This window comes from Struthio camelus, chromosome 8 (genome assembly GCF_040807025.1).
Source record: "Struthio camelus isolate bStrCam1 chromosome 8, bStrCam1.hap1, whole genome shotgun sequence".
In the NCBI taxonomy this organism is placed as follows: Eukaryota; Metazoa; Chordata; class Aves; order Struthioniformes; family Struthionidae; genus Struthio; species Struthio camelus.
In genome coordinates, this window is record NC_090949.1 from 32,203,882 (window position 1) to 32,219,231 (window position 15,350).

The 15,350-nt window shown below is 46.8% G+C and overlaps 1 protein-coding gene across 1 annotated transcript; it reads left to right on the top strand.

Moving 5' to 3' along the window:
- Positions 1–2,314: 2,314 nt before the first annotated feature.
- DMRTB1 (DMRT like family B with proline rich C-terminal 1) lies at positions 2,315–10,952 on the top strand. The gene is made up of 4 exons (XM_068952083.1): positions 2,315–2,729; positions 4,364–4,596; positions 6,376–6,520; positions 9,765–10,952. The coding sequence occupies exons 1-4, from the start codon at positions 2,315–2,317 to the stop codon at positions 9,866–9,868; spliced, it is 897 nt and encodes a 298-aa protein (XP_068808184.1). The 3' UTR covers positions 9,869–10,952.
- The last annotated feature ends 4,398 nt before the right edge of the window (positions 10,953–15,350 follow it).

Sequence of the window (15,350 nt, forward strand, 5' to 3'; positions counted from 1 at the left end):
CAATTCTACATCACATTCCAAACATTTATTTTTGCAAATTGCTCTGTCTTCTCTGCACGGTAGTCTTGCTGATGGTGTGTGATAAGCTAACTCAAATGTATACATGAACACGTAACGAGACTGGAGCGGCCGAATTCTTCAAACTGTCTGCAGGAATACATATTCATCTCACGAACAAAATAAAATGCTCACTTTTCTATAGAAAGCACGTCTAGTCATGTTTGAAACAAATTATACGGAGAGCAGAATAAATCCTGAATGCCTCGGTGAAAACTGTTCAAAAGAAAAACCCACACGGCTTTCAGAGCTATGGTGTATGTATGGAGAAGACGGTTACTGCCCATGACCAGCATACCTTTCTTGAGAGGGGAGAGAGAGAAGTTAAGTATGTTTGAGCAAATGTCTCGAAAATTAGTATGATAGGAGTTGAAAATTACTATGTAAATTGTACGCAACCTACCCTTCTCCTCCACTATTTAAATATCCAGACAGACACAGAACGTGTATCTATGCAAAGATGTAATTGCAGTTGTTTAAAATGTGTCATCCGCGCTCTTTGATTCTACAGCTGAATATGCACATCCTCAAAATATACCAAAAATATGGGGCAGGAGACTAGGAATATGCTAGCATGCCGTATTTAATACAAAGTCAATGTTCAGAAGCATTACGGGATCATCATCGGCTGTTCAGGCCCCGGCACAAGCAAGCAGCACCTCAATGCTGCATTTAACAGTGAATTGCATTGAAGACATATTAACCAAGTGCTTTTCTGAACCGGGAACAAATGGTAACATTTTCTGGTCACACATTCAAAGCTATTTAGCCACAGTGCACCCGGGCCCATGCACGCGAAGGTGCCTTTCCGAACAGCCCTCTCGGAGACTTCCTGGGAAACAGGATTCCCGTTACGAGGGCAGGATACTGATTACATTTGCATACGGGCAAATCCCGAGGTCTGGGAGACGTGTGATCCCAAGGTCTGCAGGCTGGGATTGCTGCTGTGCTGGGCGACCTAGGGACAGAAGCTCGCGAGCATTTGAGAATTTGGGTCTAAATTGCTTTGGAGAGCGGGTCTTGTAAACAACTCCGCAGGAGGCTAACTCCTCCTGGAGGAGAGCTAAGCTCCGAAGGGGCCTTTTCCAAGTCAGAAGGCTGGAGGCAAGCTGAGCCCTGAGGCTCGCAGGGGCCAGGGGGTCTGGCTGCTCAGGGCCGGTGCAAACCAGACTGTTGCTAAATCTCTTAAAGAGGCAGCCCCGGCCCGGAGAGGCAGCGTGGTGCACCCAAGTCTTGCAGGACCGGCTGCTCCGCAGCAAGCGTTTCTGCAAGGCTGCCGACCCTGTTGCATGTTAGTAGAATTGCGTCGGGGCAGCAGAGAGATGGGACTTTGTGCTCTTGAAACGGATCGGGGGGGAAAAAAAAAGCTTATCACAAGTGCGTGGTGCTAGTTTATTTTCATAGCATTCTTTGTAGCGCTACAGAAGCTGTTAGCATCTCAGGATTTGAAAACAGAATTAGCTATTGCATGCGTGAGGCAAATCAGCAGTGTCATTCGGCACACCGCCCCATGCGGAGTTTTGCCCTGGGACTGGGCTAGTGTATGAAAGCCTGCTTTTGTAGCTACGAGCAGTTAACAAATAACACAAGGGTTTTACGAGCAATGCTGAAGCTGGGGCGTGCTTGCGTTGCTCGTTGCAAACCTGTGCCTGCTTCCTGAGCCTAAGGAGCGCTGAGTTTTCAGTTCTTCTAAACAGGAGACTGGTCTTTGGCATGTGCTTTCCCCCCTTACGGCAGAGCCTTGCTTTGAAAACCAGAATGATGAAATAGTCTTTTTTTTTTTTTTTTTGTGTGTTGCTGCTGCTGAAGCAGTCCCTCTCTCCTGCTGGTCAGGAGAAGGATACTGCAAATTGGAAACAAAATGAAACTGCTGCCTGTGTTGAAAGCAAATGCGAGGCAAGAGAGGGAGCGCAGCTGCTGGCGCGCCAAACAGGGAAGACTGATCATTTAAGCGCGCAGTGTACGGGGCTCTGGGTTTCACACCTCCGCGCACACGCCTCCGCCGCCGCCGCTCCACACAGTCCGAAGGGAGCCTGCCCAAAACTGCCTGCCTCCTCCTGCCCGCCGCCCCGCCAACCCCGCCGGGGCAGGCCTCGCCGGGCGCCGCGGCCCCCAGCCTCCGGGCAGCAGCGGGCCGGCTCCTGCCCCGCCTGCCCCGCTCGCTACACGCCGGGGCCGCGGCCATTGGATATATAAGAGAAGCGTCGCCGGCGCCTGGCTGAGCGAGCTCGCTCGCGGCGGCCGGGCCGGGAGCGGCATGGAGGCCGAGGAGGAGGCGGCGGCGGCGGCGAAGGCGGCTCTGCGGACGCCCAAGTGCTCCCGGTGCCGCAACCACGGCTTCGTGGTGCCGGTGAAGGGCCACGCCGGGCACTGCCGCTGGAAGCTCTGCCTCTGCGACAAGTGCGCCCTCATCTCCGAGCGCCAGAAGATCATGGCGGCCCAGAAGGCGCTGCGGCGGCAGGCGCCCGACCCCTCGGCCGCCGAGCCCGCCGGCGAGGGCCCCGGGGCGGCCGGCGCCTCCGAGCAGGGCGGCCCGGCGGCCGGCCGCGAGGGCACCAAGGGCGCCCCGCCGGCCGGAGGCAACGGCCGGGGCATGGCGCGCCGGGGACCGCCGCCGCCGCCACCGCCGCCGCCGCCGCCTGCCCCCGGCGGCGCCCCGCTCTGGGACTACGGTAAGGGTCGCGCCGGCGCCTGTCCCCGACGGCCATCCCCACCCTGCCCCGCTGTCCCCCGCGTCCGTCCCCTCCCTCCGTGCGCCCGGGTGAGCGAGGCTGCGTGTGTTTGTCCTGCGGCGGCGGCGTTTCCGATGGTGCCGGTGGTGCCGGGGTCGTGCGACTTTGTAGCTGCAGGAGCGATGCGGTCAGCTGCTCCGCTCCTGCAAGTGTTGCCACGCCGGGAGTTAAAGCCGGAGCGTTGCTCTTCTGGAGGGAAATTTGGGAGGGAAACCGAACTGTGACCAACTGCGCGAGAGAGGCGCGTGCGCACGTGTCCCCGAGCGCTGCCCCCTTGTTTACAGCTTCACAGACACGTCCCTTCAGCAAGAAAAACACTTAAAAAAACTGAGCAACGGCAAGTAAACGGCAAAGTTACTGCCGCAGTCGCCTAGAGCACGCGTTTTATGATAGCGCCATAAAAGAAGGAGACCTTTTGGCCTTCGTTCCTGTAGCAACGGCTTAGCTTGGCGCGGACCGCGTGGTGCAAAAGCGCGTTTGTATTTAAGAGTGGAGCATAGATTTTGCAGATGGAAAAGGTGTATGGTCTGTCACCTCTTAAATTGCTTCCTTTAATAGAGTCTTTCATGTGACTTGTCTAGTCTATTACTATTTATTATAGTAATTTCAGACTATTACTATTTACTGTGGTAATTTTACAGAAATCCCGACAGGCTGCAGTAGCCGTTAGCGTGGGCCTGTGGAGAGATGGCAGTTTAGAAGACAAAGAAAATGCTGGTCTGAGAAGCCCGGAGAAAAGAGTCATTTCAGACATCCCTAGTTCCCACCTCATCTGTCAATAACTGTTCCATTTTTTCGGCTTGGTTTCCTAAGGAAATGAGGCTTATGGATCATGCTGGCTGTGCATGTTCCTGTCAGTCTTTCCCTTAATAAAATTTTTAACCTGTTGACCGATTTCAAGCAGAGTTAGGGGCAAACAGCAGAATTATAGTACTCCGGTAGATTTATTCGAGAAGCAAACCCTTCCACTGCTACATCAACAGGGGGATGGTGCAGACAAGAAAGACCCTATTCATTTTCATGCAGCCCCTTTTTTTTTAGACATCAGAGAAGCCATGTGAGAGTTCAGGCACAAGATAAAAACCCAAAGGAAGCAGTTGATTCCTGCATCTGAAACTGCCGCTCTTTGTCACGGAACCTAAAAATGAGGACTTCTCTGCCTCTTAACTTTGGAAGTGCTAATAGTCCTGAATGTAGAGCTGTATATTATTTCTCTCTCTATATATGTTTTTTTTAGTTTTGATATATTTAAGTCTTAAGGCAGGTTGTTTTCTCCTGCTGTTGTGGCTATACTGAAAGAATAAGACTCTGCAGTCAGTGCTTTACTAAGGACTAGCTTCACAATGCACAGGAGGGTAGAAGAGACTGCAGCTCCTTCTGCAGTGGTTCGTTTGCCTGTTGCACCTTTCCTTAGTTCCTTAAAAAGATCACAAAAGAAGTTCATCGGGGTAAACGTGAAACCAAATGGCCAGGTGCTCCTGGCTGAGAGTGGAATTTGGCCCTGCAGCTATTTCGGTTGAACTCCACAGCACTACAGTGACGCTTCTATTTGTTCTTTGCTAACTGTTTCCCAGCTCACCGGGCTTTTCCTCCAGAATACGTGGTTAACCCAGAGTACCTGGAGAGAGAACCTCTGAAGGTGTACCCTGGGCGTTCTGGGGTGTATCCTTACCACCCGTTTCCCGTGGGATTTGCCATCAATCAATCAGGCTGCAGGGGAGCACCACCACCGGCAGGGATGTCGCTGCAAAGAGGTTTCCGACACGTTCCCAGCACCTATGGGCCAGGGAGCGCAGCTTCTCTGTCAGTAAGTAGTGGTTTTTTTACTTACCTCTGGAAAGACTGTTGTCTTTGTTTTTAGCTGCCTTCTTGCTGTGAAAGTAACCATGAAGAGTTACCTGCTTATCAGTTACTTCACAGCATCTTGATACATTGCACTGAAGAAACCAGGAGCAAGCAGTGACGTTAATAGCCTGTCCTGAAGCCGGGACATCAAACTCACGCAGTTATGAGGGGCTAGATTTTGTATTTGGGGGCTTACACCTCCTGCTGATGTCGACAGCAGCCTTTTGGGACGATGGCAGCTGGTCACTGACGTGGTCCTAGTGTACCAGCGTAGATGGCACAGAATGTGCACCGGGAAGCCTCTCTTCTTCCGTGTAGGACAGAAGTCATTGGGTGGGAAGGTATCTTGGGTTGGCCAACCCGCCGCAGCCACAGAGAAGGACAGGGAGAAATCTCTTTCGGCTTCCACAGGATACTGATTCAGCACAGTCAGGTGTTTCTGTTTTGGGACATTTAGTTTCTCAAAAAAAGTGGAAAATTGTTGTGGTTAGTGGAAGTTTCAAATGAAAAATGACTAACGGAAAACCCTGTTTTCTATTGAGAAAAACGTTGAGCAGAAAGTTGAGATCGTATTGAGGGGGAACGGACAGGTGTATTTTGTAAGGAGTATGAAAGCTGAGGGTGGCGAGCAAAGTACCCAGCTGAGGGATAGACCAGGGCAAGGCTTAGCCCACACCTTCAAATCACAGAGAAATGGTAAGGAGCAAGATCCTAAACGGCCTGTCAGCTGTAACAGCGTGTGTGGACTCTTTTAGTTAACCTTCAGTGCTGTCAGTCCTGTTCCTTTACGCTGCTGGTATCCACTCTTTGTACTATGGTTGGGCACATTATCAGATTTCCAGCTGCCATAGGCCGTTCTGTCTGCGCTGAGGACAGTTGATCCATTCATGTTAAGATAGAGTGATCCGCCTCAAGAGTACTAGATTTATTATGCTTGCACAGCAAACCTCTGTCTGCGTTGCAGGGGTTCTTGAGAGTAACAGTGGATAGCAGCAGCCTGAGGCCCAGACACGTTACCCTGGTCAGCCGGCTATGGCTGCCCGCATAGGTTTGGCGTTCCTTGTTCAGAACATCGCTGTCTGTGGCTTTGAACTTAACTTTTTAATGGCCCTGGGACCGACAGGAAGCTCTCATACAGCTCCGTTGTGCCCTGAGACGTTGGTTGCGCGCCCAGATCCAAGAGAGGAGTGCTCCTATTTCTCTGCAGGAGTTGTGGCATGCTCTGAGAGGTCCTCTGATCACAGAAGCCTAGGTCTGGGGGGAAGCCTGTTGGTGCACACCAGCCAGCCCCTCAGCGTAGGGAGAGCCATTCACTTCACCGGGCTCAGGGGCAAAGCCATAACTAACAGCCAGGTGCTGGCAAGGAGCATTTTCTCATGTTGCCTCTCTGCTGCTGGAAGACTTCCAGACCTGTTCGGTGGCAAGCGCACCAGGTCAGTGGTAAAGGTGAGCTGCTGGTGGTTCAAACTAAGTGGTCTGATGCGACACCGGAACAGATGATGAGGACTCACAAGATCAGTTTCAGCTGAGACATGGTGTGAGAAGCTGCTGACTCTCAGTTTCTGCTTACTGCCGTATGAACCGGCTGGGCCCTTGCTGCTCTGTGCGTGGATTTGGCAGCACGTGGTCACAACATGGACCAAAAAATGGGATGTTTGCAGGTCAAAATCAGTTCTGAAATTGATACTGCAAATGTATGGTGCAGACAGTCTCTGATGCTTTGTGTTATGTGTTTCTGCAGATTCCAGACGGAGGTGGAGATTTCCATCAAGGATATTACACTCCTCTGCCTCAGTTTATTCCGCCAAGTTTCCTGCCAGGGATTCATTATGTTCCGCCTCCCCTTCCACTCAGTGTGTTGGCTGAAACAACCAAGGAAACGCGCGGTAAGGGAGTATGAGCTGAGGCCCAGGCGTGCCATTTTTAACCTGGGTTCAATGCCTAATCTCAGAGGTAGAAGCCTTAAGAAACCAGTTCTAGCTACAGTTCTTTTTACAGTTTACCATGCCCCTGCGATGGAGCCAGGACTGAGATCCTGAAAGTCCCAGGATGGTTTGCCAGGCTGTGCAAGCTCTGGGTGGGGCTGACCGAGGGAAAGCAGCCCAGTATCCTTGGGGTCTCCAGCTCACAAGCACCTCTGTCTCACTCAGAGGTGGGAGGCCCCAGGACTCAGAGCCAATCCAGAATAGGATCTGCTGATGTTCTCAAAATGAAAACATTTTTCTGAATATCCAGCTTGCGGGACATAAAAAAAAAAAAAAAAAGATTTGGCTCTGTTACAATTTAGACTAAACGTTAAAAAAATGCATACTAACACTTGCCATGAGCAATGTGAAATTTCTCACTCACCTAAAAATCCTGCATTTTAATTGCTGTAAATGAGAGATTGAATCTTCAAAATCCCAGGTTGTTTATATTAAATGTCACAATATTTTAAATTTTTGGCACAGCTAAGTCTTTGTGCCCCTCACTTTGGGTCTCTCTCATGTACGGGATCCACATGTGGCTGTATGTGTAATTAGATTACAACAGTTGTTCATTTGGATGCAGCTAGTTGTGACCACAAGAGGGTAGAACTGCTCAGAGAATTAACCAGGAGCACTGGATGAGTGAATAATCAGTTTTATTTTAAATTATTTTGGAAAATAGAGCTATATAAATACGATTTTATTTCTCTTCTGGGACATGAAAATAAGAACTTGTAAATCTGACTGTTTACCAAATTACAGTCATCACCCGGTGAAAAATCAAGTCTTCTGTATAAGGGGGAGGAGAAAGAGCAGAGTGTAATTGTCTCGTTTGAATTTAAAAAAATAGCGGTTGTGATTAAATATGTGGGACAAGACAGAAATTGGGGGGGGGGAGGGGCTGGCCTGGTTTCTCAAGAAAATAAGGCTGATGTAGTCTCATTTTGCGTTAAGTGTCAGTCCCTCAGTTATTTTCAGCCAAACATATCGGTTGTGATCGCAGGCCCCAGCAGCATCGATCTGCAGGGGAAGCAGATGTCTCCCACAGAAACGTTTGTTTGCAGCAGCAGCGTAGTGTTTGGCTTTGCGCTCAGATCCTCACTGACGTGTGTGCGCCTTGGCCGACAACCGAGCGCGTGCCAGTCACCCAGCAGTGGGCACGTGTCTCCAGAGCAGTCGGAGCGTACCTGCTTTGTGTCCAGCTGAAAAGCCAAGGAAAATCAAGCAGGATATGGGGACGATAAGGGGGATATGAAGAATATGGCAGCTTGGAGGGTGTACAGCCATTGTGGAAGTGTGAACTTATTTAAAGGTACCGATAAATGCATCAGGACTTTAAAATAGTGTCTCGGCGATACTGGGATGCTGGAGGTGTTACAATATCTGCTCAGTGTGAAGGGAAGAGGGGAAGCTGAGGGCTGGCCAGCGAAACAGAAGGGGTGTGTGAGGATTAATGGGTTTTGTGGTTGAGTGAGGACAGGAGATCTGGGGATACTGCAGCAGTAGAGGATATATAGGGAGCTGCAGGTATGCTGCTGGGGGGAGTGGGACATGGAAGGAACTGGGGGTAGGGGACGAACATAGAGCACATGGAGGGAAGTGGAGGTATGGCACGAGAGAAACAGAAGATCCAGCCCTATACTGGTAAGAGTGAAGTCTTACTGGCCAAACAATCATGAAAATAGGCAACTGGACAGAAAGAGGTCATCAGAGCGCCCCCAGCAGAGCAGAATGCCATCTGGTGACCTCAGCCCCTATCACACACAGGGAGAATCACCACCCAGGCAGGCACAAAGGCCTAGGAGACAGCGCGTCATAGGTCCCACTGCTCAGAGAACAACCTCGTTCTCCTGGTACGAGGGAGAAAGTGCAAAATAATTCCTCAACGTTGTATTTTTGCTTCAGGATACGTAGGAATTGGCTAATTGTGACCCATTGTGGGGGGGATATTTTCTGCAGCAGGTTTTATACAAAATAGCATTCCAGTGGAAGATACAGATGTAGAAAAGCTACAGTGAAAATAATAAATCTTTGATTCTGGTTTTCAAGATGCATCTTGAAAGAAGAGATAAGGTGTAACATTCAGTGCATAACGCCATCATATCATGTCTTTCTTTCCTAAGAAGGGAACTGATTCAAACCTGCCATTAGACATGGGAACATCTTTTCTCCAGAGAGACCTCAAATTGAGGTGAAATGGGCTCGCTGGCAAAACAGTTGCGGGAAAATGGTTATTAAAAACTAGTAGGGGAGAACTGGTGGGTAGAAATGTCCATTATCTCTGCCTTTGAAGGGAATCTGGGATGAAGACAGGTTTAAAACAAAACAAACAAACAAACAAAAAAAAACCCAAGTCCTATCTGAAAAAGATTTCCCAAGGCTAGAAGCAGCTGCCAGACAGGTTTGAGTCAATAGTTGACTTGTAACTCAATGATTGAGGTCAGTTAGGATTACAGTGGTGATTTGGAGTATAGGCTATGTGGTTATACAATTTCATGCCATAGTCCCTTGTAGTGATACGGAGATTTTACAAAATACATGCAAGGTATGTCCAGTACCGCCACCAGTATAGCTTCTGAGGATAGAGTCTGATTACAGGTTGCTGGCTTTCTAAAAGAACAAGCCACAGAAAAACAAATAAAAACTGCCAGTCTCCACGTGAGGAAGCGAGGGAGCTTCACATGCAAACTGGCAAGTAAAATCTTTATAAAATAAAAGTCTCCAGCTGGATTTGAAGAAGCGATTATTCAGTCAATCAGGGCCTTTGTGAATTCGCAGGAGCGTTCAAAAAGCGTTGCATAGCTTCTCTACAGTTAAGTGGGCAAAACAGTTTGCCTCATACTTGTGTTCCAGTGCAGCTTTTCACCGCAAACGTTTGCCATCTTGAAGCACTTTTGCTGCATTTTTTTAAGCAGGGCTGAAGCCATCATCTGCTCTCTGAAGCGCAGCCTCTCTGGAGAACCGTGGCTCTTGATGTCAAGCATCTTTGAATTAACTGAATTGAAAAACTGGATTTACAAAAGTCATTTCGCGTTGATTGTTTGTCTCTGGAAATATTGCGATTAATACTGTGGGTAACGTAAGCTGAAATAAAGGTTTGGGGAGGGGTGTTGTTTGTTTGTTTTTAACTCTGACTGTTTTCTGTTCTTCATTGTTTTTTCAGCTTCAGCAGCTGACAGCCAGGATTCAGGGATGGTGTGTGAACCTGGCCAACCATCTTCCCCAGAAGAAACGAGCAGAGACCAAACCGTACATTCTAAACATTAAATGGCCTGGAGAAGAGCTGAGTAGCAGGCAGCACTGTTTTCACTGCTGAGGAGAGTATTGGTTAATATGGGTGTAGAGTGACACTTAATTGTTGCACAGCCACAGGAGCTAGAAAGGGATTGGTTCCCTGCCTCACTTTATGATCATGTGAGAGCTATCAGCATCGCAGCTCTACCCCCTTAGCAGTGTGAAGCGCTTGTTCCTAAGAGAGGTTTTCCAGAGCCACCATAAATCCCTTCCTCCTTAAGCAGGAGGAAGCAGCAGAGCACTATGACTCTAAATGCTGGTTCCTCTCCTGAGGCTAGTTGGCTGCCTCTTTGCCACGCAGGCTCTGTGCAGCCTTCTTGTGCTCACAGCAGCGGTCAAAAATGTGTTGTTTGTGTATCAATTTGCTGTAAAGGAAACCTGGTTCTGAGTAAGTTCTGAGTTAAGTGATGTAGGGCCTGAAGACTGAGTGAGAGAGGATGGGAAGACAGTCTGGGTTGCTGATATACAAGACTGATCAGGAACGTGAGTCCCTGGCGTTCATCGGGCCGAGGCGGTAGCAGACGTTTGGTACGCTTGTCAAGGAGGGCTTGAGAGGATGCTGAAATCCAGTACCTCCTCATTGTTTTCCAGGTGAACTGCCTGTAGGGCGCCTTCCCCGCAGGTAGGGGACAGACTGATTTGGAATCACCTCTTGTCACGCAGGCCTCAGGATTCTGAGTGCCTTTGATGGTTTATACATTATTTCTATGTTGTTTAACTCAGTACAGCTGAAGAAAGCAGCACCATTGATTCTAGAGGGCTCAGGTAGGCAGCTTAATAGGTAGGGATTGGAAGTGCACTGTGGCCTATCAGAGGTGTGGGGGAGTGGCGAGGAAGCTAGGGCAACACACCATTTAGAACAGTAATTAGCCAAACCCATACATGCTGTAATTTTCAATGATAATGTTTGGATAAAAATGGAAGGTGCATTCCTCTACTGTTTTGCTGCAAGGAACTGGTTTTGTATTAAGTGGATCAGTTGTTAATGTTTGAATACTTTGAGGAGGACTTTTGTATAATTAAAAAGATACATTAAATTGTTGGTATGGTTGTGATGATTTGAGGCTTGCATATCTACACATAAGTTTTCTAGGCAAATTTCAAATGCTCCCCTGAACAGCTGCGTGTAACAAGCCTGCCTGAACTGAGATTTAGGCTTCAGTATTTTTCTTCTACACCTTTTGACAGGTGCTGTAGAGGTGAGAACTAACAAAATAAATATTCTTCTTTTCTCCTACTTGCACTAATAATCCCCTGCTCAATGCGAGATGTAAAGAGATTATATTAAGCTGAAAAAACAGGATTTTTTTAAGGTAGTAGATGATCTGCTGGAATGTTTCCCCTCTGGGATGGCTTGTAGCACACAGCCAGGGTTTTTTGGGGGGCAGTGAGTGCAAGTGGCACGCTTACAATTGCCGATAGGAGGCACATGTACCTCCTGAAAAACACATGTACCTGTAGTAAATAATCGGATGTACCACTTGTTAGATACTAGATTTACAACAGATCGCAGCTCCCAGGAGTGTCCAGACCTCCTCGCAGAAACTGCTGCGTGCTTGGGAAAATCTGAATACTTTTTGAAGGTGTCTGAACGGGGGCAAAGCTATTTTCAAAATAAAATCATCTACGGGTAGAAATACCAGCAGCACCCACAAAGCAGGCTCCTCTCTGGATGGAGTTTTTTAATATATAATATAATGATTAAAGGAAACGGTAATGTACAAGTTTGAACAGTTGAATAGTCTCTTTCCCAGATATTTTTCCAAAGTCACATTCAGTGTTGCATTACGCTCCTTAAATCTCCGAAGCAAGATGGACCCCAGCCCATTTCACTGACTGTAAAGCACAGTCATTGCAGCTATACCGCGTGTACTGTACTGTTTTCTCCCTGTTTTGCTGTGCCAGTGTCTGCTTCCAGATTGCCAAGCCAGACTCCTGGCCGCCCTCTTCCTCCATCTTTTGGAGCTATCTCTTAGTGAACCAAAGGCTTTGCTTTGGCTGTTTGAATTATGATGTGGCACTCCAGCAGGATTTCTTTCACTGCATTGCTGCAGACCAGCGTTCATCTGACGAGGGATGCAGTGGATTTAAAGGAGGGAGAGGAAAAGGCAACTAAACTGAACAAGCAAATGGAGCAGCTGCTTGAAGAGGAGAGTCTGCAAAAACTAGGCTCTTCGGTTTGGAGAGGATAAGATTGAGGGTGGGAAGTCTGAGTTTTACAACGTTGTGAAGGCTGTGTCAAAGTAAATGCAAAACTATTACTTAAAAAACCATGTGATACTAGAGCTGTTTCCATACACGTGAAGGGCAAGAAGGTGACTGGGAGCAGAGCAAATCATGCCTGACCAACCTGATTGCTTTCTATGATGAAACGACTGGCTCTGCGGATGAGGTGACAGCAGTAGATGTCATCTGCCTTGACTTTAGCAAGGCTTTTGAGGTGGTCTTCCATGGTGCCATTCAGCCAGACTGGGGTATGGACTGGATGGCTGGACTACAAGGTGGGTGAAAACCTGGCTGGACTGTAGGGCTCAAAGAACGGTAGTTGTCAGCAGTCTAAAGCCTAGTAACCGGTGGGCAGTTACAGCTGGCTTTCCTAGGGGATCGATATTGGGACCAATAGATACTGTTTAATATGCATAATTGTTGCTTGGTGTCATCTGACTAAACATTCCAGATTTTTACATTTTGGGAAATTTGTCCCAATGTTCTTTTGTGCCTGTCTCTGTATGGAAACATGAAGGTATTGGTAGAGAGTTAAAGTGAGTAACTCCCCAGCTGACAGGGAAGATTATCTTGATGTGATACGTCTTCATTCTTCCATTTTATGCTCAGCTTGTCCTTTTTAACCAAGGAAAAAATGTTCCTTTACAAGTGGTATTTTCATACTGTGCGCCTAAAGACTTGCAAGCCAATAATTTTAATTCCAGACTTAATGCCAACCAATGTTTCCAGTAATTAAGCTCTGTGATCTCTTCCGACTCCATTTATTTAAATAAATTACTTAGGGATAATGAAATCAGTTTGGATTGAAATGGAATGATTTGGATTAGACAAGTCACTCGGGGGTTCTTCCAACCTAAATCATCCCAGAATTTTATTTTATTCTATTAAGGCTGAAGCCAAATATGCTTTGGTCAAATTCATAAAACTTGGGGACAAAAAGCAAAGTTAGTTATGATGCCCGCTCCTGAAATCTTTCAGCGTGCAACCTACTGCTGACTGCTGTAGGAATTCGGCATGTAGCATTTACATCATCATCATCGTCATCTGATTTCTTAGGATTGACTCCTGTGCTGAATAGATTTGAGTTTCTGAAGATGTGGTCCCTCACCCCGGACACTTCTTTCAGTCCTCTGTCCTCACTGCAAGCATCTGGGTCATCAAAGAACAAGCACTGTTTATACACTGAAGGGGAAAACCTAAAATTAGCAGCCAGTTCTTTAAAGCTTGCTCACTCCGCTAATTTCATTACTTTCAATGGAATTATTTGTAAGGCTACAGAGTTGACATGTTAGTTAGGTATGCAAGTTTAGGCTCCAAGTTTTATACAGAGGTGTCTGTGACACTGTCCAAAACCTCAGATTATTGTAGATTTGCATTTTCTGCAGGAGCTTTGGAAAAAGGAAAACAAACCCAAGGGATTCTAGAAGGATCACGTAATATGTCCATTCTGCGAGCATATGTGAGACTCATTTGTCATTGCCCTAGAGCAAACTGCAAGATGTTAACATTCTGTGGTATCGGCTTCTACATCTGGACTGAAGCAGGTTTTCGTATGACAGTAATTATAATACTAACTCTCACTAGGTTTTTTTCTTTTCTTCTTGGAATTAGATGTGCCCAATTGGAAACCTTTGAATCCGCAGCAAGACTATAGCTGTTTTTTCCACATTAATGAGTAATTAATTTTGAACAGCAATCCCAAGAAATATTTAATTGCCTACCAATAAATTCAGTTTGCTGCAAACAAAATTCTCCCTCCCCTTAAAAAAATAATTTTCATGACAGAAAAATTATGATGTGAAACATACCTCCTTTGGAACACTGGAAACTTTAATTAAATCATTCTTATGGGCAAATAGGTCTGGTTTTCCTATTTTTGCCCAATATTTTACTACTGCAACATTAGCGTTAGTCACAGAGCATCCGTTCTTGCCAAAATGTAAGAGAGGAATCCAAATGTAAAGAAAGACCTTGTGGAATCTATTCCTGAAATCAGAGTGTCGCTGCATATTTTGTTGCAGCCCAGGCCACGGTGAGAGCACCAGGCTCCCTCGCAGGTGACCAGGCAGTGATGTGCCCGTTCACCCCACCCACGCATTTTACTTGTATGCGTATCATCAGGGGTCTCTCTTGTCAGACCTGAGCAAGGCTTGCAGACACTAGGCTAGAACACTTTGGAAAAAAGGCAACAGGCTTATTGTACTAGTTTACTTTTATTTGCAACGTGTAACATTTTCCTCTTGTTTTACCTTGTTGTCCCTTCCCACTGGCTCTTCAGATATTGGCCGCCTCAGCTGTGCAACACGAATGGTGACCTTGCTACTGACTTCGTAGGGATCAGGCTCTAATTATACATCAGTTCAGATCTCACACTGCTTTCACATTTAATTCATGCAACTGTCTTTCTTTAGCGGAGGCATTTCTGGTTTCATTTACTAATTACTTTCAGGGTTTTATAGTTCTAATGGCCCAATCTACTCAAAGGTGTCCAGGCTACATAAGCTAGGGCAAATCCAAAACATTTATTTTTACAAAATGTGGTTTAAATAACAACCACGTGCAGAGTTAACTGCGAGAACCTTTCCTATTTTTTCTGTTTCCCGTTAAGAAATGCGTTCTTTTGATCAAGGTGCGAATGGACTGCTTTTTATATTCTTCGATAGTAAATATACACTTATATTCAAAGAATTCAAAAGTCTCATGTACCTGCAGAAAATTGTTTTTTTGACATTCTCTTCCTCATTTACTTTCTCACATTGCCAAATGGTTCTTATATGGGATTTATTACATATTCTAGCTTAGCCATGGCTTCAGCGAAGTTTCTACCACTTTGGAGAGCGGAGGCAATATAGAAACGGTTCACTTTAAGACATAAAGTTACATTAAAGAAGCTCAGAAAACCACCTTTCTAGCCCAAATCTTAATACTAGCATTTGTAAATATGAAATCCATGGCTAAGCTTGTAGCTTTTCACCTTTCCCTGATCCTTCACCTGTGCCTCACCCGGGCATGTAGTAAGCCCCCTACTCCCTTTAACTAAGTACTACGTGTGACCTTGCCCGATTCCTCGGCTTGCTTTGTTTCGTTCCTGCTTTCAGAGAGATTTCTGCGGAAGACCAGTTGCCTATAACGTTCACTCGGCACCAGAAGGCTTTCACAGCTCCTCATTGGCATCTTCTAGCAAGATCCCGTTTCAGTATTTTAAGTATTTCATCTCAAGTTTGGATTT